Below are 27,816 nucleotides of genomic sequence, written 5' to 3'. Positions count from 1 at the left end.
AACCATCTTCTTTTCAAATGCTGTGGAGAGAAGTTCAAGAAAAGTTAATTCCATAAGGAAAAGGAGAATGGAAATGGTAGACGTCTTCCTGGTGCAGAGAAAAAAGGAATTCACTCTGAATTCAGACCATCCAGTGCTAAACGGCTTTCTGAGAGACCTACATATTTCAGCTGACCCTGTGTTCCTTCCTACATGAGAAGCAACCCAGGCTGGATTCTAAATTAATTCCAGCTATCATAAGTTATCTAAACTTGTTGTACCTGGGCTATCTTACCTGGAGACAGACACCATTACCTTAGCTAACTGGGCACTTACAAGATAATATGTATGAAAATAATGCTTACAATGGAGCTCACGCTTTGAAGCAGTGGTTTTCCAGTGGGGACAATTTTGCCCCTTCGGGAGCCACTTGTGGTTATTACCACTTGGAGGTGCTACTGACGTCTAGTGGGTAGAAGTCAGGGATGCTGCTAAACAGCCTATAATGCACAGGACAGCCCCCTATAACAAAGCCTTATTGGCCCAAAGCGTCAGGAATGCTGTGGTTAAGAAAGCTTGCTTGGAAGATGTTCAGTTTGTGTCAACATCCATTTTTCCTTCTTGAATGAAAATGAGACAAAAGATGGAGGAGAAATAGATGAGGATAAGATCTAAAATATATAAGCATGAATAAAATTTCTGGCTGTGATGGAGGATGCATCCCAATGAAAAAGAGAGAGAGAGAGAATAAGCAATGAACAAAGTCATTGAAAATATTTCAAATACCTTTTCTAATTTTTAAAAAAAATTTGTTAATACATATATTAGTCTGTTTTCACGTTGCTGATAAAGACATATCCAAGACTGGGTAATTTATAAAGAAAAAGAGGTTTAATAGATTCATAGTTCCATGTGACTGGGGAGGCCTCACAATTCTGGCAGAAGGCAAAAGTCATGTCTTACATGGCAGCAAGCAAGAGAGAATGAGAGTCAAGCAAATGGGGAAACTCCTTATAAAACCATCAGCTCTCATGAGATGCATTCACTACCATGAGAACAGTATGGAGGAACTGCCCCCATTATTCAATTATCTCCCACCGGTCCCTCCCACAACCCTTGGGAATTATGGGAGCTACAATTCAAGATGAGATTTGAGTGGGGACACAGCCAAACCATATCAATACATAATACTTCTACATATTGATGGGGTACATGTGACATTTTGTTACATGCCTACTTCAAATACCTCTACAGAGGCAGCCATTGTCTCCATCTGACAGTTTTCATGCAACACATGACTAAAGGCCCAGAGCTGGATATATTAAAAAAACAGAAAGAGAGATTTTGCTATTTTTGTTTTATTATAGAATCTACAATTTCTCATTTTGGTTGTTCTTGTTGCTCTGTAGATTTGAGGAACATTGGCCATGGCCATGTTCAGGATTTTTTCTGACATCAGTTTCTGAAAGTGACAAATAATCAGGTGCAGGGGTCAGCAAACTGCTGCTGTTTTTTGCACATCCTACTAGCTGAGAATGGTTTTTGCATTTTTTCAAAGGTGGCAAAAAAAAAATGAGGAACATGCAACAAAGACTGTGGGTGGCCCATAAAGCTAAAATAGTATCTGTTCCTTTAGAGAAAACATTTGCCAACCCTTGATCTAGTGCATAAAAGTGTCATTTCTTTACTCTCTAAATAATTAGAGCAAAATAACAAGTGAATGGGAATTTATGACTCATTAAATCAAACTTACAGGAAACTCATTATTATAGGGTTAAGACTTTAGTATTTTTCTCAACAGCAAAATTGTGTCTTCAAATTCTTAAGTGAAAATCTCATCTATTTAATATTACTCTGCTTACTTCTCATTTGGTGATGGGATGGAAGGATTGGAGATGGGAGAAGGATATGTAGAAATAGGTTATAAAAGATGAAAATAAGGCAAACACATTACTGATTCTGCGTATAAGGCCCTCAGTTTTCTGATTCTTGGCTGTCCACAAGTGAACTAGTCATGGCATAAAAGTGAAATAAGATCCAAAGTCTGTCAAAGTTCCGGGTTCTGAGATGACATGTTTAATGATGTCATAGAGAAGTTACCCATGTATTCCGGGCAGGATACTGTAATAAATAGGAGACAGCTGCAGTGATCCAACTAAACCAACAGGGGATTTTCATCAGCACTTCCCTGGTGTAATCATGGTGCAGATTATTAATGACATGGTAAGTATTTATTTGGCTTCACTGAATATTTCAAATGTGGCCATCTTGGGAACAGATTTGAAAAACGTTAAGAATGTATTCTCTTTATCCAGTATTCCATCATTGCATTGTAGCAAGGGGAGAGTTTTAAATTCTTGCTCTGTATCTTGTTCCTTGAGGGATGGCACTATCTAGAAAAGCAGCCAAGGGGCAAATTGATAAAGAAGGGCTTTCTTCCTCCTGGACTCTTATTTCCTGCTTGACTTCAGATGAATTCTAGACCAGCTCTTAGTATATCCCATCCTGTATCTGATCCCATGGATCCTACCTCAGTTGTGCCTGGAAAATTCCATGGAAGTAAGGGATCCCACACCTTTTCTCTTATCCTAGGAAAGAGAATAGAAACCCCAGATGTGGAATGGAGTAGGAAAATTGTGACCAGTAGTGTCAAGAATCCCTTAGGTAGGTACTTTGTAGTGCCACCTTCTACTCGTTGCCCAATGTTGCTGTCACAACAAATCTAAATTCGTGTACAGGACAGAGATAATTCTTGATTTATAAAGGAGAAAATTGCCTCTAAAAGAGAAGTTCAGGGCTACTTCGTTTAAGAGGTGGTGTGGGCATTAGAATCCAGACCTTCTGATGCCTGCCCTCATTACAGGAAGTCAAGAGCTGGAGGAGGGGAGAGGGTTTAGGGCCTGAGCCTCATGTCCACCAGCACCCGCAGATTTAGACTTCTGACATTTTCCCCAAAGGTGGCTATACGGATCACAAAAATGACACTGACCAGATTAAAAGAGAGCACTGCCCTATAACCTTGATATAAGAACATATTTTGAAACATCACACATTTGCTAATGCTTTTGACACTTATTTTTTTAATGTTCTGGGGATGTCACAGAATAGCCCAGAGCCTTATTCCCTCAGAAGACCTTTCCTTTCCTCTCCAGGGACCTTTTCGGAGGCCCTGCTCTCCATCCTATCTTTATTCAGATGCCACTTTCTCTTTGAGGTTGACCTTGGCCATCCGGACTACAGTTGTAATCCAACCCCCATTCTTCATTCCTACGTCATTTTTTTTTAATTTTCTTTATTAGCAGTTATCACTAATATACTACAAATATTACCTATTGACCTTACGGTAAGCTTCCCATTCTAAAATGTAAACTCCATGGAGACAGAATGCATAGTTTTGTTTGTTTTGTTTTGTTTGCCACAGTGGTATCCTAGCAGTTTGTGCAGTACCTGGCATAGTATAGGCCTCAATAGGTATGTGTTAAATAAATACCTAAACTGTGAGAGTATTTCCTTCAGATAATTTAGTCAAGTCAAGTTCATGGGTCTAACTAGGCCAGCTCACACCCAAACAACAAATACTGGAAAGTGAAGAGTGCTGGGAGCTTGTAAGGATGGCATCTACCTTATAACTTCAGAAGCAAGTGAGAAATAAAGGCTTGGCATGGCTCTCTGAAGTGTTAGTTACTCCATCCTAGAGGAATATTGATAAAGAAAGAGAGTGCATCTTCTTTGAGTCATCATTTCCACCTGATTGAAACTAAACAAAGTAGCCACGTAATTGTCCAGGCTATCATAGAGCAGGTATGTTGTATTAGTCTGTTTGCATACTGCTATGAAGAAATGCCCAAGACTTGGTAATTTATAAAGAAAAAGAGATCTAATGAACTCACAGTTCCACATGGCTGGGAAGGCCTCACAATCATGGCAAAGGCAAAGGAGGAGCAAAGGCATGTCTTACATGGTGGCAGGTAAGACAGTGTGTGCAGGGGAAACTGCCCTTTATAAAACTGTCAGATCTTTTGAGACTTACTCACTGTCACAAGAACAGCATGGGAAAAACCTGCCCTCATGATTCAATTACCTCCCACCAGGTCCCTCCCATGCCATGTGGGGATTATAGGAGCTACAGTTTAAGATGAGATTTGGATGGGGATACAGCCAAACCGTATCACATGTCATTTGTATGGATTAAACCCATCCATAGTGGGAATAGACCTGGCTTGGCTTAATCCAATTAACAATCCCATCCCCCTCCTCTCAATGTTTGGTCCGGGAATAAGCACACAGTGCAATTAGGGCCAATGAAAGGGAGAATAAGTTCTAATTCTATGATGAACTCAGGAGTGGTTAAGGAAATAGGAACCGGAGTCAGGCTGCCTAGGATACCAATGCCAACTACACCACTCACCAGATAATTGATCAGATAAAGTTAGTGAACTTCAGTTTTTTCATTTGTAAAATAGAGATAATAATAGTATACACATCATAGTGTTGTTGTAAAGATTATGGTAGAGAATATAGGGCACAGAGTAAATTAGTTACAATTGTTGCAATTCCAGTGAGAAAAGGGAAAATCTTGAACAGAGTACTATATATTGGCAAATCATTCATTCATCAAGAAGACACTCAGGCTGGGCAAGGTGGCTCACATCTGTAATCCCAGCACTTTGGGAGACTGAGGTGGGAGGATGGCTTGAGTCCAGGAGGCAGAGGCTGCGGTGAGCTGAGATCGCACCACAACACCCCAGCCTGGACGAAGAGCCAGACCCTGTCTCCAAAAAATTAAATTAAATTAAATTAAAGAAAACACTGCATGAGCATTTACTTGATGAGTACTCTATAAGCACTTATGTGTCAGTTAGGGATCATGGGAGGTACAGGAATGAATCAAGATTAAGTCCTGTAAGGACTTGGGGAGATCAATCATGCATGAAATAACTAGTGTAGGACTAGTCACTTCTCATAAAGCAAGCAAATATAGATGCAGTCATCTGAGCCCCAGGAAGGGAAACCTTGATTTACTTAGATGATACAAACAGTTGATGGGAAATTCACTTGACATTCAGCAAGAAGCATGTCAAATCCTTAAATGTATAGTTTTAACCATAGCTGTAATACTGATCACTTCCCCCCAAAAAACAAGAACTGAATCAAGGTATGAGATTAGTACTTCTCCTTTGAAAGTTCACTAGTCATTTATGTTTAGGCCCTTGTTTAATAAAAATCCAGCACTATAGATATCCACCCTGAACAGCAGTTCACCCCCACCCTCCAGCCCCCATCCCTCCCTGGCCAACCTGTTTCCCCTCAGAGGTAACTACCGCTATCAACTTCCATTACCAACCTTTTTGGTGCATATACTTCCATGATTTATATGTACTTACAAAGAGAAATATATTTGACATGAGGGACATTTAGAGAAGGTGGGGTCAGCTAGAGAACAATGGCATGGGATACCTGGTTAAGGTTTTTAAGAACTAACATGGCCAGATATGGTGGCTCACACCTGTAATCCCAGCACTTTGGGAAGCTGAGGCAGGAGGATCACTTGGGCCCAGGAGTTTGAGACCAGCCTGTGCAACAGAGTGATACCCTGGCTCTAAAAAACACAAAAACAAAAGCAAAACTAACCTGTCATCTTATTCTCTACAAAATGTCATGAGACATTTCCTCATTTATTTTCTGGTTTCAGAATGAATTTAAAGCATTTCTGACAGCTGCTGGACACAAACTCGCAGTGGTTGAATTTTCTTCAAAATGGTGTGGTCCCTGCAAAAGGATGGTACCTGTTTTCCATGTAAGTACAACCAGTACCTATCTCATAGTTTTAGAAGAAATTTAAAGTTCCAGAATATTTTTCCCAGTAATTCTTAAAAGTTTGGCACTTATGAGCCACTATGGAGCCATAGTTTTTTGAAGCACCCTGATTAACTTGAAGATAATCTACTGAGATCTAATTAGATAATGAGTGTACACACCAGAAAATTAATACTACTTGTCCACAGGTAATTCTGCAAGGAACATCCCAAGATGTGAAAAGGAGTTCAATTGTACAAATTAATGGAGTCTTCATATTATAGCAATGACATTTTACCACAATTTCAAGAGTTCAGAACTTTCAAACACTGGATTAGAATACAGATAAATACAATATTTGTTTTTAAATATAACATAAAAGAATAAATTTCTCCCAGTTCTTCAACCTTATTATCAAAACAAACCATGTGTCTTTATGTTATTTATCCTACAGCTTTATTGATGTATAATTGTTAAATATCTTTATTGAGGTATAATTATTAAATAAACAAAATCTGTTTATTTAATGTATACAATTGATGTCAGGACATATGTATACACCCATGATATTATTACCACAATCAAAATCCATCACCTCCAAATGAAATCTTGTGTACATTTGCTTTTGTGTGTGTGCATGTATGTGTGATAAGAACACTTAACATGAAATCTACACTAAATTTTTAAGTGTGCAACACCCTCATGTTAACTATAAGCACTGTGTTGTATATTACAGTGGTCCCCAACTTTTTGACATCAGGGACCAGTTTTGTGGAAGACAATTTTTGCATGGACTATGGGTTAAGGTAGAGGGTGCGGGGATGGTTTCAGGAAGAAACTGTTTCACCTCAGATCATCAGGTATTAGATTCTCATAAGTAGTGCAACCTCACTCCCTCACATGTGCAGTTCACAATACGGTTCTTGCTCCTATGAGGATCTAATTCCACGCTGATCTGACAGGAGGCAGAGCTCAGGCAGTAATGATCACTCACCCACCACTCACCTCCTGCTGTGCAACCTGGTTCCTAACAGGCCGTAGACCAGCCCTGGGACTGAGGATCCCTGGTTATATCAGATCTCTAGAACTTATCATCCTGTGCAATTGTATCTTTATACCCATTAAACAACTCTTTCACTCCTTCCCTGTTCCCTGGCATCCACCATTATATTTTCTGCTTCTGTAAGTTGACTATATTTTACATACTTCATAAACATTGAATCATACAGTATTTATTCTATGGTGACTCACTCGTTTCACTTAGCATGATGTCCTCCAGGTCCACACGTGTTGTTGCAATGAGGCAAATAATACGCCTTGCATGTTCCTTTCTTGTCCTTGATTTACTTTGTAAAATATTCTACTGAGTTGTACTTACATATTTATATTCAAATCTTTTGTCCACATACACATTGGTTCATGTCTTTATAGTCTCCAAATGAACCTTTTTCTATCTATACCATATTTTATCTGGTTAATTTCTGTAATATCCTACTTAACAGTTTGTAACATTTTATTTATTTATTTTTGGCATAATCTACTGCAGAAAGAATCTCAGGGTACTTTTTTCATTTTTCCTTATTGTATACAACTTTACATGTTTTTATGGTCAATTTTGTGAAGTTTATTCCTTCAAATATAAAGAATATTCTACACAGCTGACAATACTCTGGTTTATTTTCAGCAAGGTTTCTAACATTTCAACTTTTTTTAATCCACCTGAGCCTCAGTCACAGCCTGAGTTAATTTTAACCACAGTCACAATCTTTGATATTTAATTTAAAATGAACTTATATTCCGATAGAGAAACTGGTTACATAACATCACAACATCCCTTCTCTGCCTAAAATTCTTAGAATATCCAGAAGGGAGGCAAGCCATGGTGGTTGATGCCTGTAATCCCAGCACTTTGGGAGGACAAAGAGAGAGGATTGCTTGGGGCCGGGAGTTTCAGACCACCCTGGCCAACATAGTGAAACCCTGTCTGTATTTAAAAATAAAAAATAAAGAATATCCTGAGGGAACGTTTTAGTTTCTGACTGGCCCTACCATGCTGACACTGAAGACTTAGGAAAGAGGATCTCCTTGACTTTGCCACAGAATAGCTAGTGTTCAGTTTCAGGAATATAAATGTACTATATACACTCACAGGCCACAGAGTCAAAGCTGATGCAATTCCAATAACTAATAAGAGGCATTGTCACAAAATAAAACGAAATCTATGTCTTGGTAACCTCTGCCTCCCTCATATCTTCAGGCCCTAAGGGCAGTAACAGCTTGGCTTTTGCTACATCCAGGCTCTGCAGCCCCTCCTATGCCCATTCTAACTTAATAGATATAGTTAGTCCCTTTGTTTAAAAAAAAAAAACTCAAATTATCCTAATTTGATTGTGCCATCTGTTTTCTGCAGGAATCCAGGCTAATGCAAATACAGTTTTTAAATTTTGGTGCGCCACTCTGTGAAATATTTCAGGTGTTTAAAAGGATTAAGTAGATCCATGTAAATATGTAATCATCTCCAGGACAACATATTATTAAGTAAAAAGAGCACAGTATAAAAAGTGTATAGAGTATGGCCCCATTTATGTAAAACAGACACATATATGTACATATAAGTATATTCGTAAGTATATAACCATACGTATATACACATATCATATATAATTTATACATGCAAACAAAGGAGAAGCAGAAAGATGCACATCAAACAAGTTTTTTTTCTGTGAAAAGGAGTGGAAATTGTGGGAAGATTGTGAATGGGGGAGTTTCATATTTTGCTTTATTTTTCTTGTAATGTTTGAACTTTTGCAAGAGAAGACATCTTGTATCATATGTGTACTTTCCTTTTAACTCATAGTATATGAGGGGGTTGGAGGAAGGCTTTACTTACCCTAGATCAGGGATCCCCAGCCCCCAAGCCATGGACCAGTACCGCTCCACAGGTCTGTGGCCTATTCAGAACTGGCCACACAGCAGGAGGTGAGCAGCCAGCGAGTAAGCATTACCTCCTGAGCTCCACCTCCTATTGTATTAGCAGCAGCATTACGTTTTCATAGGAGTACAAACCCTACTGTGAACTTCACATGCAAGGGATCTAGATTGCACACTCCTTATGAGAATTGAATACCTGATGATCTGAGGTAGAACAGTTTCATCCTGAAACCATCCCTCCACCCCCAGTCTGTGGGGGAAAAAAAGTCTTCCATGAAACTAGTCCCTAGTATCAAAAAGGTTAGATGACTGTATCAGTTAGAGATCAAAGCAAGAAACATAAACCACATTAGAACCAAATTAGAAAAAGATTTTAATACAAGGAATTAAATGCTCATAAAATCATCAGAGACTGAGTGAATGGGTTTGGGACAGAAACTCCACAAACCACTCTTCAGAACACCACAGACCTACCTGTGGAGATTCTAACTTTGCCATCATCAGAAGTCACAGGAAATGGGAGGCCATGATTGGGAGGTAAAAATCCACCAACAGAGCAGCGGTCAGAGAGTCAGAAGCAGGATTAGGCAGCTACTACAGCCACTATGGCCTCTGGACATCTAAGAAGTTGATTTCTGAACCCTGAGTCTGGCTGCCGCCACTGCTTGCCTCTAGCACAACCAGTACCCACAACCTTGCTTTCCACCAAAAAATAAGAAGAAAATAGTTTCTGTCTCATTCTGCCTTTCAAATTTCACTGGCATGCATCTAACTGGTAAGATGAAATTTGCATCCAGAACTCTAGCTACAAGGGAGGCAAAGAAATCTTCACCACTTTTCCTTTCCAGGCTCTCCAGGATGGTGAAATGGAAATTAGTTAGCAAAACCATTATTCAAGAGAGGGAAAGAGTTCAAGACATTTTCAGACACACAAAAACTAAAAGTTTACTAGCCACAGAATCTCTCTGAAGAAATCGCTAATGGATGTATTACAAGAAGAAAAAAACCAATGACTCATAAGAAAATGTGGGTTTTAAGAAGTGATTTAAATCATGCAAGAGCAGGGGTCAACAAACTTTTCCTGTAAAGGACAAGACGGAAAATATTTTCAGCTTTTCAGGCCATATGATCTCTGTCACAACTATTCAACTTTGCTGCTGTAGTGCAAAATCCAATGACAACACAAAAACAGATGGTCAACTAGTTCCAATAAAACTTTATTTAAAAGAACAGGTGGAGGGCTAGATTTGGTCCACAGGGCATAGTTTGCTGATCCTGGGCTAAGAGGACCACTAGGCATAAATCCCTGAAAAAAACATTTCTGGAAAAGGAGAGGCTATAATTTTGTTGAGAAATTGTATGGTGTGATCGGGGGAAGGCAATATGTAGTCTGTGAGGCTTACATATAGTGTGCAATGGAAGTGGCAAAAAATGAGCATGAAAAAGGAAGCTGAGGCCAGATCAAGTCGGATCTTGTGTTATAACTCAACAAACTGCTGTGGAGAGTCAAACAGGACAATTTTAAGGAGGATTTTGCCACAATCAAATGTGGCATTTAGAAAATATTTTTGGAGGTTGCACAAGAATAGGTTGGAAAGTCTAAAAGCAGGAAACCCAGGGTGAATGTCAGTAATGACAGGTTTTTCCAAAACTAGAGCCTTGACTTTTAGAGAAAAAGGAAAGATCAAATTCAGGAAACACATTTTAGAGTTAGATCAACAGAAATAAGCGACTAGAAATGCATGAGCTGTGATTTTAAGCAAACAATTCAAGATGCCATCAAGTGTCCTTAAGGTATGAACACAGCTGTCTGAAAAGACACCCAGGAGCTGACATTTACAGGCCACTGTTGTCACTGCGGCTGCTGTGGCTGCTGCCACTTCCTCTTCCCCTAGACCCACTACCAGCATCATGGTTGCCACCACTGCCACAGACGATTCCAGAACAAAACAGAAGTAGAAGGGAGTTACTTCTTCCCTCCTCCCCTTCCATTTCCTGCAAATACTTCCCATTGGAAGAACTTAATTGGAAGTCAGCCAGCAATAGAACCTGGAAAACCTAGTTTCCATACATAGTAGAGCACAGAGAGATGGCAACAGGGGTGGAAGGAAATTAGGCCAATGGTCAGCATTAAAATGTTGACATCACTTCAAGCAGAACAGCCTTCTACCACCAGCAGCACCGGCAGCTCCCAAAATGCCAGGCAAGAGAAAGTAGAGTTTGGCTCAGAAAGCTGTATCTGAAAGATCACTGAAGACAGACTCCTCCGACAGCTCTCCCAGGAGAAAGCCACTCTACTATCCCTTCCTGCACCCCACAAGGTAAGTCTGGACCGACCACACACATTCCGTTATTTCTTTGCCAACCTTGAAACTCTAATCTTCAGTTTGGTTCTCTGACTCTGCTTCTGCCACTGGTCCTTACATCATCTGACCTTGGCATCATCTGGTATTTGACTTGATGCTTCAGGCTCCAGGCTGTAGTGAAATGTCAGAATGATGCTTAGTCCTCTTTAACAGCCTTTCTGTTCATTTCTTCATTTCTACTGAAAAGACACTTCCAGTGTATATTTTAATATTAACATCAAACTAATGGGAAATATTTATTTTTTATTTTGAAGGCAATGTCTGTGAAATACCAAAATGTATTTTTTGCTAATGTGGATGTGAACAATTCTCCGGTAAGAATCTTAAATCTTCCATGCGCATACTCAAAATCCAAACACGTTGTAATGAATAGCACTGTCTCAGTAATTATTAATACATGATCAATTTAAAATCAAGTAGAATTTCACATTTTTTCTGATAAGCTACAGTAAACTTCCTCATTACACTTGTATGTTTTGTATTACTTAAAAGAAAAAAAAAATTAGCAAAAAACGGTGAGCTCTCCTGATACCCCCTCCCCTCTTAAGCTGTAGCAGGCCTCACTAATCAATCCCAGCTTTCTTCACCACTTGCTCTGGGCTCTGCCCCAGAATCCTCCTCAGCAGAGTTGCTCTAGGGAGACAATAGAAATCTGTTAAAGTTGAGCTTGAGGTGAAAGATGGTTTTCATCCCTGTGATGGATTGTTCATCAATTTCTTTTTTAGGGGGGTAGGGGACGGAGTTTCACTCTTGTTGCCCAGGCTGGAGTGCAATGGCTCGATCTTGGCTCACCATAACCTCCGCCTACTGGGTTCAAGCAATTCTCCTGCCTCAGCCTCCCGAGTAGCTGGGATTACAGGCATGTGCCACCACACCCAGCTAATTTTGTATTTTTAGTAGAGATGAGGTTTCCCCATGTTGGTCAGGCTGGTCTTGAACTCCCAACTTCAGGTGATCCACCCATCTCAGCCTCCCAAAGTGCTGGGATTACAGGTGTGAACCACCACACCTGGCCTTGTTAATCAATTTCTAAAACCTAACTCAGTGCCTTACAGACATCTTAATATATTTTGTTTTTCTCTTGCTATATCTTATGCTTTTTGGGTGTTTTTTTTTTTGATGCATCAAAAGAAATTCCCAGAAATCCCTTCTTCTTGTATCTGGAGACATCCTTCCTCATCCCATCCCCCCCAAAAATAATCAACCCCATGACCTCAAAGTGTGTCATATTAATACACACAACGTCTCTACAAAATTATTATTTTTAACATGTTAATTTATAATGATGAAAGATACCAACAGATGGCCTATCCACATGTTAGAATGCATTTGAGCTTTAGAATGAAAAAAGTGATATCTACCATTCTGCCCTTTAATGATTTTGTGACCCACTGTAGTTCAACCTGCATAAACTTCAGTTCTTCATTTGTAAAACAGGATAATAATATTTAACCAAAGATAAAACGATATAAAATACATTAAATAAATGACATGGTGCCCAGAGCATAATAGAAGTTCCCTTTCTCCATTTCCTTCAAGCTTCATTAAAGTGTGAGTGTTTAATTGCCCTTTAGGATGAATCATAACCTATAAATTCAGAGTACACAGCTAGGATGACTATCTCTTTACCTTTTCTATATTCACAGAGTTGTGCAATCATCATTACAATCAATTTTAGAACACTTTCATCACTCCAAGAAGAAACACTATACCCTTTAGTAGTTACACCAAATTCCCTCCATCCTCCACTCCCAAATCCTAGGCAACCATAAATCCACAGCAAGCAAAACAGATTTGCTATTCTGAACATTTCCTATGAAGGGAATCATAGAATATGTGGTCTTTAATCACTGGCTGATATCACTGCATACATTTTCAAGGTGCATTCATGTTATAGAACATATCAGTACTTTGGCCAGGCACAGTGGCTCACATCTGTAATTTCAGCACTTTGGGAGGCCCAGATTGGTGGATCACTTGAGGCCAGGAGTTCAAGACCAGTCTGGCCAACGTGGCAAACCCCCATCTCTACTAAAAATACAAAAATTGGCTGGGTGTGACGATGCACACCTGTAATCCCAGCTACTTGGGAGGCTGAGGCAGGAGAATCGCTTGAACCCGGGAGGCAGAGGTTGCAGTGAGCCCAGATCATGCCACTGCACTCCAGCCAGGGCAACAAGAGCAAAACTCCATCTCAAAAAAAAAAAAAAAAAAAAAGGTATAAACATTAGTGTGCAAATTTTTGTGTAAATAAAATTTCCATTTCCCTTGGGTTTATATCCAGGATTGGAATTTTGGGGTAATATGTTAACTCTGTGTTTAACTTTCTGAGGAACTGACAAACTGTTTTCTAAAGCAGTTGCATCATTTTACATTCTCACCTGCAATGTATGGGAGCTCTGATTTATCCACATCCTTGCCAAGCTGTGTTATTGTCTGGCTTTTTTATTAGAGCTCATTGTCTTTTAAGGTAAAACAAAATGCATAAGTGTCTAATGGTAATTTATATATCAGTTGTTATCATTGTGTGGTCATGAAAAATTATAATACAGTGTGTGTTCAGGTGTGTGTGTGTCTGCGCACGCACATGCTGTGAGTACCAGGGCAAGAGATTTAATGCCAATAAAATGATTGGTATATTAGAGAGAGATGTCCAGTTCTGTTGATCCTGTGAGTGACTAATTTTCTTTTGACTCCTAAACAAGAAAAACAAAAACATTTGAAAGTAGTTTGGAATAGATTAAAACAATTGGGATTCTGGCATATTTTATCATATTTTGGCTCCAAATCTTTCACAAAGATGGGCAGTGAAGGACTTAAAAGAAAGACATGTATAAGCCTTACTTAAAATGGTAGATCAGGATGCATTCCACATTTCAAGTAGAGTTATAAAGATTTGTTTACTCTTTTCTATTTTTGCAGTAAGCTCTTCTGATATTGAGTTCCACTGGGGCCCCTCTGTACTCTTTCACAAGGTCCTTCAAATGCACCTCATTTTGTTATTGAGCATCTATTCTGTTGTGGCCTCCATCTCTTACCCACCTCCTGGTTCTATGAGATGAAAAAGCCCAGGAATGCTGTAACAACCATTTTCTATCAATCATTTCATGTCAATCATTGTGACATTCCTGGAGGAATGTTAGAAAGTTCACAGCAGTAGAGTCTGTAAAGTGTCAGGTGTCCTTGGAATTTTAGACATGCCTCCTGAGAAGTTACCAAATAACATGCTTAGTACAGGGAGAGGACAGAAATACCATAACTTCATGCCATTTCTTTGCTTTCCCAGGAGCTCGCTGAAACTTGTCACATCAAAACAATACCCACATTTCAGATGTTCAAGAAAAGCCAGAAGGTATGCTTCCATGGTAACCAGCAGGGTTGAGTTAGATTATAGAACCATCAGAACCCCTCAACAAAGCCTGGCTATCCTAGGTGGATGAAATAACTACATTTATTTTTAATGCTTAGCAATATAATTATTTGCATATAAGTATGTTGTACTTTACATACAACAACTTTACATACAACTTTACAAAGGGTTAAAACATGTATGACTTATTAATAAATCTCCCCATTCGGACCATCTGAGGTATCCAAGTCCATAAGTATTTTCCCACTGCTATCTCTACACTGGGGCAAAACCATCAAGAAAGAATCTTTCAGAGAAAGACATTCTGAAATTCTCACACAAATGTATACAAGTTGTAAACAACATTTGAGAAAATGCTAACCAAAAGCTATCACAAAGCAATATTGCCCAGTGGTTGAGCACACAGGCTCGGGATTCAGTTTCCCATGGTTCACATACTGCTTCTAGCACTTCCCACTGTAGGGCCGTGAGTAGTGTATTTAATCTGTTTATATCTTAGATTCCCTATTTATATATGGATCATAATAAATTTTCCCCTCATAGGGTTGGTGTGATAATTAAATGAATTAACATGACAGGTGTTTAGACCCACCCTGGCATTAAATGCTTACTGTGTTATGTTAGTTATCTTAAAAATATTAATGGAATAAAATGTCTAAAACACTCAGCAAGTTATGAAACTAGCACTTTGTTCTTTTTTTGGCAGGGTTGGTGGGGGACAGAGTCTTGCAAGGTCACCCAGGCTGGAGAACAGTGGCATGATCTCGCGATCTCAGCTCACTGCAACCTCCACCTCCTGGGTTCAGGCTATTTTCCTACTTCAGCCTCCTGAGTAGTTGGGATTACAGGCAAGAACCACCACGTCCAGCTAAGTTTTGTACCATGTTGGCCAGGCTGGTCTCAAACTCCTGGCCTCAAGTGATCCACCTTGGCCTCCCAAAGTGCTGGGATTACAGGCACGTGCCACCGCGCCTGGTGGAAAGTAGTATTTTCTTATATGGCCAGGGCCACTGGCAATTTTCCATACTTTTCAAAAGGTGATTTTGCAAACATATGTAGGAGACACAAAACGTTTATTCCATTTTACACAATTACCCCATTCCTGGGAACTTTTGCTACAGAAATACCTCAAGGAAAAAAAAAACAGCTAAGTATATAATAATATTTGTAGCACTATATCTAATTTTAAAAAAGGAAAGCAATCTCAATGTCTTTAAGTAAAAAGATTAAGTGAATTCTGATACATCTACTCCATGAAATAGGATGCAAGTAAAAAAAAGTTATAAAGAATAATTTAAAGCAAAATTCATGCTTAAGCTTTGTAAAGATTATGTCTGCAGTGTAAAGAATGAAAACATTGGATATGCTAGCTGCAGAATTTTATCTTCAATGTCTAAGTATTTTCTGTAATATAGCTAGTGCAATATATTTAAATTAATTTTTTAAATAACACTACACATTCCCTCAATTGGATTTTTACTTGACAACTAAAGTTATTTAACATATGCTCCCTCAACTTACCTGACTTAGATGTCCAATTGTCTACATACCATCTTTTATTATATTCTCCTTCACTCCCATCTCAGAAATGAGAATGCTTCCTCCTTTCAAAATCAGTTTCATCCATGCAGCTTGATTGCGTTCCCTACCTTCCGCTTCAGGCCTCTATCCATCAGCTACTCTCTTTAAAACTTGGAGTTTAGACACCTCTTTTTGGCACCCAGCATCCATTCTCTATTAATAGTACTCTGATTTTCCTCCCAGGAACCACTCCCTTTCCTATTCTTATCCCGTGTGCTTCCTTAGGGCTCCATCTCCAGGCCTTCACCAACCAGTGAACTCCATCCCCATCAGAAATGGACCCTTGACTCCAGTCAAGCCAATCCAAGTCAAATCAGAGCTAATTTCAGGACTTTGCTTAAGCAGCTAGGTAAATAACCTTCTCTTTTGGTATCACTGGATTTGAATTTGGGAAGATATGAGTCCGAAGCAAACAGCTTGTCACCATATAAAACCTGAAAATGAATCTACTACATAGAAGAAAACAGAGTCAAGCCAAGAGGTACTAATAGCATTGACTGCACCCTGAATCTATCCGTGCCTGAAGCCTACACTATCCCCGTAGATTCTTCAGCTATATAAACTCTGGGTTGGTTTCTCTGTCACTTGCAACCAAAAAAATTCTGATGAATGTATCTGGTGTTCTCCCAGGCTACTCTCCTTCATTTCATGGTGTAATTGTTAAAAAGAGTAGAATATATTTACAGTTTCTAATTCTCATTTTCCACTCATTCCCTCATCTATCTATTTGTCCTCCTAAAGTCACCAAGGATCTCCCCGCACCTAATTTAAATAGCCATTTCTCAATTCTTGATTCCTTTGTTACACAGAAGTACCATTAACTAATGAGCTTCTATATTCCAGAAACTTTCTTCTCTTTTGACTTTATCTCTCATCCCTCCCTATGCTCTCCTCTGGCTTGCCTCCTGTTAATAGTCAAATATATCCATTTTGGATACCTATCTTTTTGGTTCAATCCATTTCCCATTCTACCTCTATCCTTTAGCAATGTCATTCCTACTTCAAGTTCCAGCTATAAATACTTTTTTACTGAGACAATTGCAATGCCCTCTCCTTACCCTCAACTTAGCACCATAGCTCTGTTCTTGTCTCCAGATTTGTGCACAGCTCCCTGTGCAGCATCCCTTATGATGCCCTCCCCCTCCATTGCCTATATAATCAAGGCTAAACCATTGTATTTAAGGCTGGCATTCAAGTTTCTCCATAATTTTGACCCAATCTACTGCTCCAAGCCGTTCTCTGTTTAACTCAGATCTTGATGTATTTTTCTCATACTAGTCCAAGCACCTGAAGGAGGTCATGTCTGATTTGAAAGCTCAGTGTCTAGAAGAATCCCAAGTGGATAGAAAATACTCACCATGTGTGTGATGAATGAGTGAATGAATTAATGAATTAATGAATTAATGCTTCTGTTTTTTCCCTGCATCCCACTGCCAGCTCAGCCTCACCTCCTGATTCTGTCCTGGTACCAGTCTGATTCAGGGCAAGTTTCTCTCCAGTTCAGTATAATTTTCTGGTTTTATTCCTTCTGCTACTGATATTGTTTGGTGGCTGCTGCCACTCAACAGTTTTTACTCCATTCTATGATGACACAAGACTGAGTTCTCAACTGATTATGTGTCTAAGCTCTTGAACCAATCCAAGCTATGCTTTTGAGGAAGGGCATGGCCCTGCTTGGTCTCAATTCTGTATGGAGATGGAAGTGCCCTCAATAAGCTGGGGAGAGAAGATACTTATAAACAATTATATCTTAACTGGTCTCTAATGGATACATATCTCTTTTGAATTGATAGATCCTGCATTGCAGAGATCACTAAAGATCTGAAATCTGAATTTTCTGCCAGGCAGCTATTAGAAAACAAATTGAACTGAATGGCTGGCACTGTCATTAAGATGATTTACACTTCCATATTCTAATTCCAGGGTCACCCAACAAGCCTCTGATTATAATGTGGATACTCATATCTAAAGAAGTTTTATTGAGGATTCAATTTCTCATTGAATATTAGTAACTTATCATCCTGGTTATGAAGTTTGAAAAAAAAAAAGAAACTTGGACCATTTATGTCACATTATATAAATGAGTCTACTTCTAAACGTTGTGTACATTGTAATCATATCTTTGACAGACTCATACCTGGATCAATTTAGATATCATTAGAAAACCTCCAGAAAAATTTGTAATACTGACTCCATTTGACAAAGAATATCAATTTTCTATGCAAAAGACACAAAAATGAGGAGGAGATCCTAAAGAGAGAGTATTACAAATCGTTTACCTCTTGTGACTCAGCCTGCAGGATTTGGTATCTGAGCAGCACTGTCAGGGTCAGTGAGGTCCCCACTTCCGCATTGCCTCCAGAGCTGCAGTTATGTCATGACACCTCTGAAACTCTCCCCTGGTCCTACCTCACAGTGACCTGCAAGGAAAGTCACTAGAACCAGAGAAGCCAGGTTTGGATAGCCAGCCAAAAAGACATATTCCTATACATTTTTATTTTATTTTATTTTTCATAGAACTGACTAGGAAGGTGTCCCTGAACATCCACTGTTTTCCTGATGGGTCAAGAAAAATCAAACGCATTTTTTTGAGGAGCACCTCCATAAATGTGCTCCTCTCTTTTATCTGGGACAGCACAACTGAAAACTGACTTATTGAAGCAGTTAAGTACTGTGTGTATTTTATTATTTTAAAAAATAAAACCTAGAGTCCAGTTCCTATTAAGGCTTCTTACAAGAAATGTCTTACATTTCTGGTAAAACATCTGGCAAAAAGCCACTTGTCCATTATACCCTTTTAAATGTACATTGTATAAAAAGCTTTACGATAATTTCTCCCAGAACACAACAGTTAGGAGAATACTCACCTCCCTTGAAAACATGGCTCTCTTCTCTTCGTTGGATCAGAAAAATTAGGCAATCCCTTGCGCTTCTCTTTTTGCCATTGCTGCCAAGAATCTCAGGCTTGCCTCCTCTGCTCAAACACAGTAATCTCCCTTACCATCAGTTTCCTGGCACTCCCTATCAGCCACCCCACACTGCAACATCCTTGAATGGTTTCATTATTTTTTCTTGCCCTTGATTCTAGCTCATTTCAATTATTTTCAAAGTATATAAAACATCAATAAAATAGAACTTGAAAAAACTAAAACAAATGAAGCTATATACAATGACCTAGGACCATGGCAGATGATGGGCATTCCCTGGTTGCTGAAGTTTTCATGCAGAGATTGAACATCTGGCAGGGATGCAATATAAGCAGTGGCTGAAGTTATGTCATAGTTCTAGGGCAAAGAAGAGCCTAAGCAAATTTCACGTAATAAATAACGTGGGAGCTTGTTCCTTCCTGCTGTACTCCTTAGTGTTTTTATCTAGGACATCACACCATGTTTCAGGAAGATTAATTGTGGTGAATAAGATCATTCCTGTGGTTTCTTCCAGATGAGGGACCCAAAACTTTGTCTGGTTTTTGTAACCAGAATATTAAATTGTATAATCTTGTAAGTTGTTCATAAATTGGATTTATAGACCCTCTTAAAATCTAATAAAGGCTATGAACTGTCTCCATCCAGACAAAAGAACATAGGCACATAAACTAAAATGTGCAGCTAATACTAGGATATTCAGTGACCCTCTGAAGCCTATCAATGGGTCCTCAAAGTGAATAACTTTGGTTGTAGACCCATTGTATTAATCTGTTCTCATGCTGCTAATAAAGACATACCTGAGACTAGGTAATTTATAAAGGAAAGAGGTTTAATTGATTCACAGCTCCACATGGCCAGGGAGGCCTCACAATCATGGTGGAAGGCAAAGGGGAAGCAAAGGGATGCCTTATATGATGGCAGGCAAGAGGGTGTGTGCAGGGGAACTCCCTTTTATAAAACCATCGGACTCTCATAAGACTTATTCACTATCACGAGAATAGCATAGGAAAGACCCACCTGCATGATTCAATTACCTCCCACCGGGTCTCTCGCATGACACATGGGAATTACGGGAGCTACAATTCAAGATGAGATTTGGATGGGGACACAGTCAAACTACATCACTCATGGCTGGTGTATGTCTACGGAGTAGGGAAAGAGAAATCAAGAAATAGCAAGTTTGAGGCAACTGCTTAAATATAAGCCAGCCATCAAAAGTTGACTCCATCTTTCATTCTTTGATTATAGAATAAAATAGTTTCCCAAAGCACTTAGGTTCACTCATAAGAGAGATGGGATATGATACATAGATGCTACTAAACAAGTTAGTCACAAATGAATAATTCAGAAAAACCCATCTGCTAGACTGAGCTATCACATAAAGTGGGAGGAAGCTTGTGCCCTTATGTTTATGAACTGCAGGGTTCTTGCTGAGATTATGAAAGTCATTTCAACAGCACACTCCTTAAAGTAGGTACAGGAATTAAAAGAGTCTCAAGTAGGTGATACCATGGTATGCTAGTAAATTTTTTCCCCAGTACCTACCCTGTTCTTCTCCTCTGAATTTTAAGTTGTTGAAATATAGGAGTGATTTGTTTGGTGATTCACCAGAAGGACTTACAAGACCCAACCACAAGTTATATTTATGGCTAAGATTTAGTACAGCAAAGAACTGGAAGCAAGGGTCACACCCTCCGTGTCTTCAAGGGCCAAGTAGGGACATTAAGGTGAAATGATACTTTTGAGGAAGATGTTGGTGCCTGGAGAATCACGTTCCCAAATTCTCTTTGTTCAACTTCATAAAACACAGTGTTTGATCCATGTCCCAAAAGAGCATCTTTAGCAAGATTTTGGCATCTATAGAGTCAGACAACTGCAGATTGAGCCCCAGGTCTGCCTCTTATTAGTGACAATGTATCATAACCACCTTCAGGCTTAGTTTCCTTTTCTGTGAAATGGGGACACCACCTATCTTTAAACGACTGTTGGGAAAATTTGTGATATTGTATCTAAAGTGCCTAGCACTGGATTTGGTAAATACTAGAAGATGTAGCTATCATTAGAGTCCCAGGATCCAGCTGTGCACACCCATCTCTTTGAAAATGTATAAATAAATAGAAATTTAGAAATAAAGTTCATGAGAGACCTCTAAGGCTCTTTGAATAACTACGACATCCATTTAAGCTAAGTCATCTTAGCATTCAGGAGTTGCCTACCCAATGATATTTAACCTGTCAAGGACTATGTTACACACAGAGATGTTCTGCATGAGAAAAAAAAGAAACGTCTCACGTACAGGACTCTGAAGGGTGCAGATCCCTAAAAGGGGTTCCTATCAGCTCCATAAACAGCTGATGCACTGGTAGAGACTGACTGGAGGGAGGCAAGAACTAAGTGAGATGGAACAAAAGTGGGCAAAGTGTAGTAGCTACTTAGAAACATCTAGCAACCTTTGGTACCATTGCTAAACATGCTGCTCTCTGCTTTGACAATTTGATAATTTGAAAGTCTCATGTGTGTCTCTTCCCCTGGATAGGGATTAGGGTGCAGCAAGCAAGTCAGGATATGACAAGTGTATGATTAAATCTTACCATTATTTAAATTTTTGATATTTAAGATTTTGATATTTTGTTCATCATGGATGTTTTGCATTGGGTTTTAATACTTTCATATAATACTTATTAAAATAATATTTATCTTGATTACTGAGTTTTTGGCAGCTACCCCTTAAATTTTTTACCCCAGACCCTACCCTGTTCTTCTCCTCTGAATTTTAAGTTGCTGAAATATAGGAGTGATTTGTTTGGTGATTCACCAGAAGGACTTATAAGACCCAACCACAAGTTACATTCATAGCTAAGATTTAGTACAGCAAAGAATACAGAGTAAAAGCAGCAGAAAAAAAGAAAAAAAAAAGATATGCATTGATGGAGTCCAGATAGGTCCAGCAGAGGCTTCTGATGTCTTTCCTTGTCAGACATGTAGGAATGCCCTCTCTCTAGCAATGAACTTCAGGTACCTATGTGGTATGGCCCTACTTAGGGACACCACTTTGAGCTCTTTGTGGAAATAGGGGAGTAGTTGTCACACACACATATCTTGTGCAACCACTGCTACACAACAGGACATGGCAATAGAAACTCAGAACCCCAACAATAAAACCAGGGGCATAGCATCAATATTGATGTGTATGCAAAGTAAGTTGACATGCCAGCATGGCATGGTCCATCCCTCCAGGAATATACAACAAAGTCATCAATCACTAACACAAAGAACACTTGCAGTGCCAAATTTCTGGGGGTGGTGGTGAAGGGTCAAACATAGTCCTCTTGGAGACACACAAGAAGAAAACAACCAGACCTGCTGCATTAACTTTTTTCTCCCAAGGAGTCATGTGGCTAATCACAATATCACCTTTATTATAAGTAGTCACGATGCCTCTACACTGAGCTCACTGAAGAATGTGACTGGGATCTATGTCAACAGACTCCCTACTATTCCCTTAAAGCCTAGATGTTAAGTCGGCCCACCTGTGGGAGAATCTGGGGCTACAAAGAAGAAACTTACCTGTGCAGGTAAAAGAGGTATTGTTGCTTTGCACAACTGTCAAGCCCCAAACGTGAGGATAGAGTATGATGGCTTTCCAGATCTATCTGGGCAGGTTTAGGGCCCACTTCCCATGTGTTGTGCAGAAAGACAGTGGGAAGAGAGCATACCTGTCCCTTGAGCAGAGCATCCCCAAAAGGAGAGAGGATAGGCACAAGTTCATTCCTTTGTGTCAGCTTAACAGATAAGCTCACCTCTAAATGTGGGGAGAAGTAAGTGAAGGGATATAGGAAACAGGCATATTTTCTCAATACTGAGCATTTGAGCAGATTTTCCCGTGGAAACATGAGAACAAGTATATGAGCCATTGAAGGGAATGGCCCCCAAACCACGTTTATCCCTGATAATAAAGTTTCGCCTCACACTTCCAGTAATGGGAAAAATGACATCGACTCTGGCTAGAGTCCAAAATCAGTTTCCCTGTTCAAGGTGTAGCTTGAGGTGAATTCCCACGACATTAGATGCACACGCTTTTGCCCTTCCACAGAAAGCCACATTGTACTGAGTACCTGGCTCTTAGGCAGTTGCATGAAGCCTCAACAACTTCAGTTGATGGCACAGAATAGGAGTTGGGGAGTTGAACAGTGAGAACACATGGACACAGGGCGAGGAATATCACACACCGGGGCTTGTCAGGGGGTTGGGGGAGTGGGGGAGGGTTAGCATTAGGAGAAATACCTAATGTAAATGACAAGTTGATGGGTGCAGCAAACCAGCATGGCACATGTATACCTATGTAACAAACCTGCACATTGTGCACATGTACCCGAGAACTTAAAGTATGATAAAAAGAAAAAAAAAGTGCAAAAAAAAAAAAAAAAAAAAGAGTCAGTGAACATTCTGAGGGACAAATCTGACCCTCCACTTGTTTTTGTAAATAAGCTTTCACTGGAACACAGCCATGCCCATTTGTTTATGAATTGTCACTAGCTGCTTTAGCGTCACAACAGCAAGTTTGAGTAGTTGCAACACAGACCAAATGGCCTGCAAAGCCTAAAACTGGTATTATCTGACCCTTCACAAAAAAAGCTTGTCAACCCCTAACACAGAAGAAAGCACTCTTGCATTATTTATGCCACCAATGCTCAAAGAATCAGATCTGTAAGCAGAGTTTCTAAATCAGCTACAAGAAAATGAAAGTAAATTTGTATTTTTCTGATGTCGCACTATTAGAACAAGTTGAGGAGGAGGCCAGTATAGATAAGGAAAAAAATTAACATTGTTTTTATAGGCTCTTGTTCTTGAATCCAAGTGCATATAAATTCAAGCTGCTTGCTTGATTTTTATTTGGTTCCTCCAAAAACTTTAATCAAGCCCCTTGCAGTTGCAAAGCCTGCCTTGAGTCTTGTGAAAGTCAAAGGGGAAGTGTCCAAATACCTGCAACGTGATGCAGCTGGCTCTGGGGAACAGATGGGTGGGGAGGAGTCAGAGAAAGGGACCCAGATAGGATCAAACAGTAATTAACGTCACCCATCTCTCCACAGAAGGTAGAGGAATTTTAAAAAATTTTATTAGACATATCCTTTGCATCTTATTCATACCATTTAATGCTTTAATAAACTCCTCTTTCAAAAAACAGAGAATATCATTACAAATTATAAAATTACATTGTACAGGCCAGGCACAATGGCTTACACCTATAATCTCAGCACTTTGGGAGGCTAAGGCAGGCAGATCACTTGAGGTCAGGTGTTCGAGACCAGCCTAGCCAACATGGTGAAACCTCATCTCTTCTAAAAATACAAAAAAAAAATAGACAAGTGTTGTGGCATATATCTATAATCCCAGCTACTCAGGAGTCTGAGGCAGGAGAATCACTTGGACCCAGGAGGCGGAGGTTGCAGTGAGCCAAGATCGTACCACTGCACTCCAGCCTGAGTGACAGAGCAAGACTCTGTCTCAAAAAAAAAAAAAAAAATTATATTGTACATACACTTCTACAGCCTGCCCTCCCAACCCCCTCCCCACCGCCAAAAAAAACCCTGCATAGTGGCAGGATTCTGTAGTCCCAGCTACTTGGCAGGCTGAGGCAGGAGGATCAAAACCAAAATTGCGTATCAACTGGCCAAGGTATTTTGTTACAATTATCCTTTGAGTGTGTCATTAGTCAGACTCTAAAGTCTAATTGGTACTCTCAGAAGTCCATTTGTGAGGAGGGGACCACTGTCTCCAGCCCCTTCACATTTTGCAGCAGCAATACTAGAATTTTTGTAGGTGATCAATGTCTTTGGCATTAAAAAAATTGCCCCTGGGCCGGGTGCAGTGGCTCACGCCTGTAATCCCAGCACTTTGGGAGGCTGAGGCGGGTGGATCACCTGAGGTCAGGAGTTCGAGACCAGCCTGGCCAACATGGCAAAACCCCGTCTCTACTAAAAATACAAAAATTAGCTGGGCATGGTGGCGGGTGCTTGTAATCCCAGCTACTTGGGAGACTGAGGCAGGAGAATCACTTGAACCCAGCAGGCGGAGGTTGCAGGGAGGCAAGATCATGCCATTGCAGTCCAGCCTGAGCAACAAGAGCAAAATTCCATCTCACAAAAAAAAAAAAAAAAAACAAAAAAAAAGAAACCTGCCTCTGGGCAAATGCAGGGGATAGGAGGGTTTACTTTATTATTTTATTTTTGTGGATGTTTGAAAATGTTCATAATAAAAGACTTAAAAACTGATCACTGAGCTTAGCTGGTTCTATTATGTATGGACAACCACACCCCATTCTCTTGGTCTCAGCAAACCAGAGCTTATAATTTTCATTAGCAGTTACTACTAGGCTTGTGCGTGAGAAGTGAGGAGAGAGAAGTAAACTCGCTGCCTTAATACTTCAGAGTGGAGCATGCCTTTGAGAGGCATAACCCGGCATCAGAATAAAATGAGAAAACAATGTGAGCCCTGAATATCTGAGACACGTCTCAGTTAATTTAGGAAGTTTATTTTGCCAAGTTTGAGGACGCCCACCTGTGACACAGTCTCAGGAGTTCCTGATGACATGTGCCCAGGTGGTCAGAGCACAGCTTGGTTTTATACATTTTAGGGAGACATGAGACATCAATCAACATATGTAAGATGAATATTGGTTCGGTCCAGAAAGGCAGGACAACTCAAAGTGGGGAGGTGGCTTCCAGGTCATAGGCAGATAAAAGACAAATGGTTGCATTATTTGAATTTCTGATTAGCCTCTCCAAAGGAGACAATCAGATATGCATTTATCTCAGTGAGCAGAGGGGTGACTTTGAATAGAATGGGAGGCAGTTTGCCCCTAAGCAGTTCCCAGCTTGACTTTTCCCTTTAGCTTAGTGATTTGGGGGTTCCAAGATGTATTTTCCTTTCACATTTACCCCCTTTCTTATTTAAAAATCTTTTGGAGAAATCATTTTAGAAGAAAATGAGTCTCTGGTCTCAGGTTTCGTCTGATCTCTCATGGCTGGGATGGTTTACTGCTGGACAGGTAGGTACCAAGTTATTAGGAAAGTTTATTTTTAGCAGCTTGTGAAGTCTCACATCCTATGAAAAGAAAATAGGGGGAAGAAGGGAGAAGAACAACAACAAAGAGAAGAACAATCCTGGAAAATGTGTATAGGCCATATTACTCCATTTTGGTTGGTTGGTTGTTTGTTTTGAGACAGAGTTTTGTTGTCACCCAGGCTGGAGTGCAGTGGCACGGTTTCAGCTCACTGCAACCTCCACCTCCCGGGTACAAGTGATACTCCTGCCTCAGCCTCCCAAGTAGCTGGGATTACAGGCATGTGCCACCACACCCAGCTAATTTTTGTATTTTTAGTAGAGACAGGGTTTCGCCATGTTGGCCAGGCTGGTCTCGAATTCCTAACCTCAGGTGATCTGCCCACCTCAGCCTCGCAAAGTGCTGGGATTACAGGTGTGAGCCACTGTGTCCAGCCTAAGTCACATGACTCTGAAGTCCACACATGGACTTCAGAAAGTGGCTTATGTATGTAAATAGATTGCTGTTATTTTCTTCTAAAGTTTAAATTGTCTAGCTTCAGTTTGCAGGGCTTTAAAAAAGCACAGCTTAGTTTTCAGTGACTCCAAATTAGGAAAAATGGGGGGAAAAGATAAGAAAAAAATTGAAACATTATTTTGAAGACTTGTAGGGCCAGGCATGGTGGCTCACACCTGTAATCCCAGCACTTTGGGAGGCCAAAGTGAGCAGATCACCTGAGGTCAGGAGTTTGAGACCAGCTTGGCCAATATGGTGAAACCCTGTCTCTACCCAAAATACAAAAATTAGCTGGATGAGGGGGCAGGCACCTCTAATCCCAGCTACTTGGGAGGTTGAGGTAGTAGAATCGCTTGAATCTGGGAGGCAGAGGTTGCAGTGAGCTGAGACTGCAAGATCATGCCACTGAACTCCAGCTTGGGCAACAGCGAGACTCTGTCTGAAAAACAAAACAAAACAAAATAAAAAGAATTGTAGCCAACAGAAGTTAGAATTCAGTCCAAACTGCAGAAAATAGTATAAATGGAAAAACATTAGGGAAGACTAGAATCTAACAACAATCGTACTATATTTTTTGAAACATAATTTTCTCTCTCCAGGTTCCCATTTTTACTAAAGACAAATCATGATAGAACTGATTTGCTTTATTATACTTGGACTGAGTATTTGTATACAGTGCAGCAAGAATAATTTTTTTTACATAGGCTTTTAAATTGACTTTGATGGAACTTTGTTCCATAGAAAGAATCTCAGATAAGACTTTTTAAAAGCTGAGCCCAGCCATGGATGGATTTGTACCATCAAATGCCTATGGGTTAGGGGAATTCCTCTCCTCTTGAGGTTCCAAGATAAATTTGGGGCTCCTGGGTCTGTCAGAAAGTGACATTCTTTACTTACACAGGTCAGTAATCCTGTACAGGAACTGTGTAGGCAAGGTATGAGGCCAGTTTTCCCAAGGGACTTTTATTGTTTCCATAAGTCAAATTTGATTCCTTAAGGGGAAGCACACCATTCCAAAGCCTTTGTAAAATAACCACTTTCTCCAATTGTGTCCTGTTACAAATGAAAACAGGTTCTTATTGCACTTATGCCATAACTGTATTGCCAATAAGTTAAGAATATTCACAAATAGTTTTCAAATTCTGGAGAAATCAGGTAGAGAAAAACAAATATGCTCCAAATGTTGTTCATAGGAGTATACTAAATTGTTAAAAGCTGTCAATAGAGCAAAAGTTTCCTTGACACCTTAAAACAACACAAAGGATGAGCAACATTTTAAGAAAAAGTCAAAAATATTACTTCAGTTTT

General features: G+C 39.8%; 1 protein-coding gene across 6 annotated transcripts in view; it reads left to right on the top strand.

The window, feature by feature from the left end:
- The first annotated feature begins 2,091 nt into the window (after positions 1–2,091).
- The window catches only part of TXNDC8 (thioredoxin domain containing 8), a 34,581-nt gene continuing 8,856 nt past the window's right edge, over positions 2,092–27,816 (top strand). For 2 of the 6 annotated variants that reach the window (XM_010365571.2, XM_010365574.2), the window contains exons 1-4: positions 2,118–2,202; positions 5,672–5,776; positions 11,327–11,386; positions 14,359–14,424. In XM_010365571.2, coding sequence (XP_010363873.1) covers positions 2,179–2,202; positions 5,672–5,776; positions 11,327–11,386; positions 14,359–14,424 — 255 coding nt within the window. In that variant the 5' untranslated portion in view covers positions 2,118–2,178. Of the gene's footprint in view, positions 2,203–5,671; positions 5,777–11,326; positions 11,387–14,358; positions 14,425–16,248; positions 17,775–27,816 lie in introns of those variants that run through there. The other 4 variants (XM_010365572.2, XM_010365570.2, XM_030920104.1 and 1 more) reach the window with 4 other exon arrangements.

Source organism: Rhinopithecus roxellana, chromosome 16, assembly GCF_007565055.1.
Source record: "Rhinopithecus roxellana isolate Shanxi Qingling chromosome 16, ASM756505v1, whole genome shotgun sequence".
NCBI lineage: Eukaryota > Metazoa > Chordata > Mammalia > Primates > Cercopithecidae > Rhinopithecus > Rhinopithecus roxellana.
This window is presented reverse-complemented; position numbering and strand designations above follow the sequence as displayed.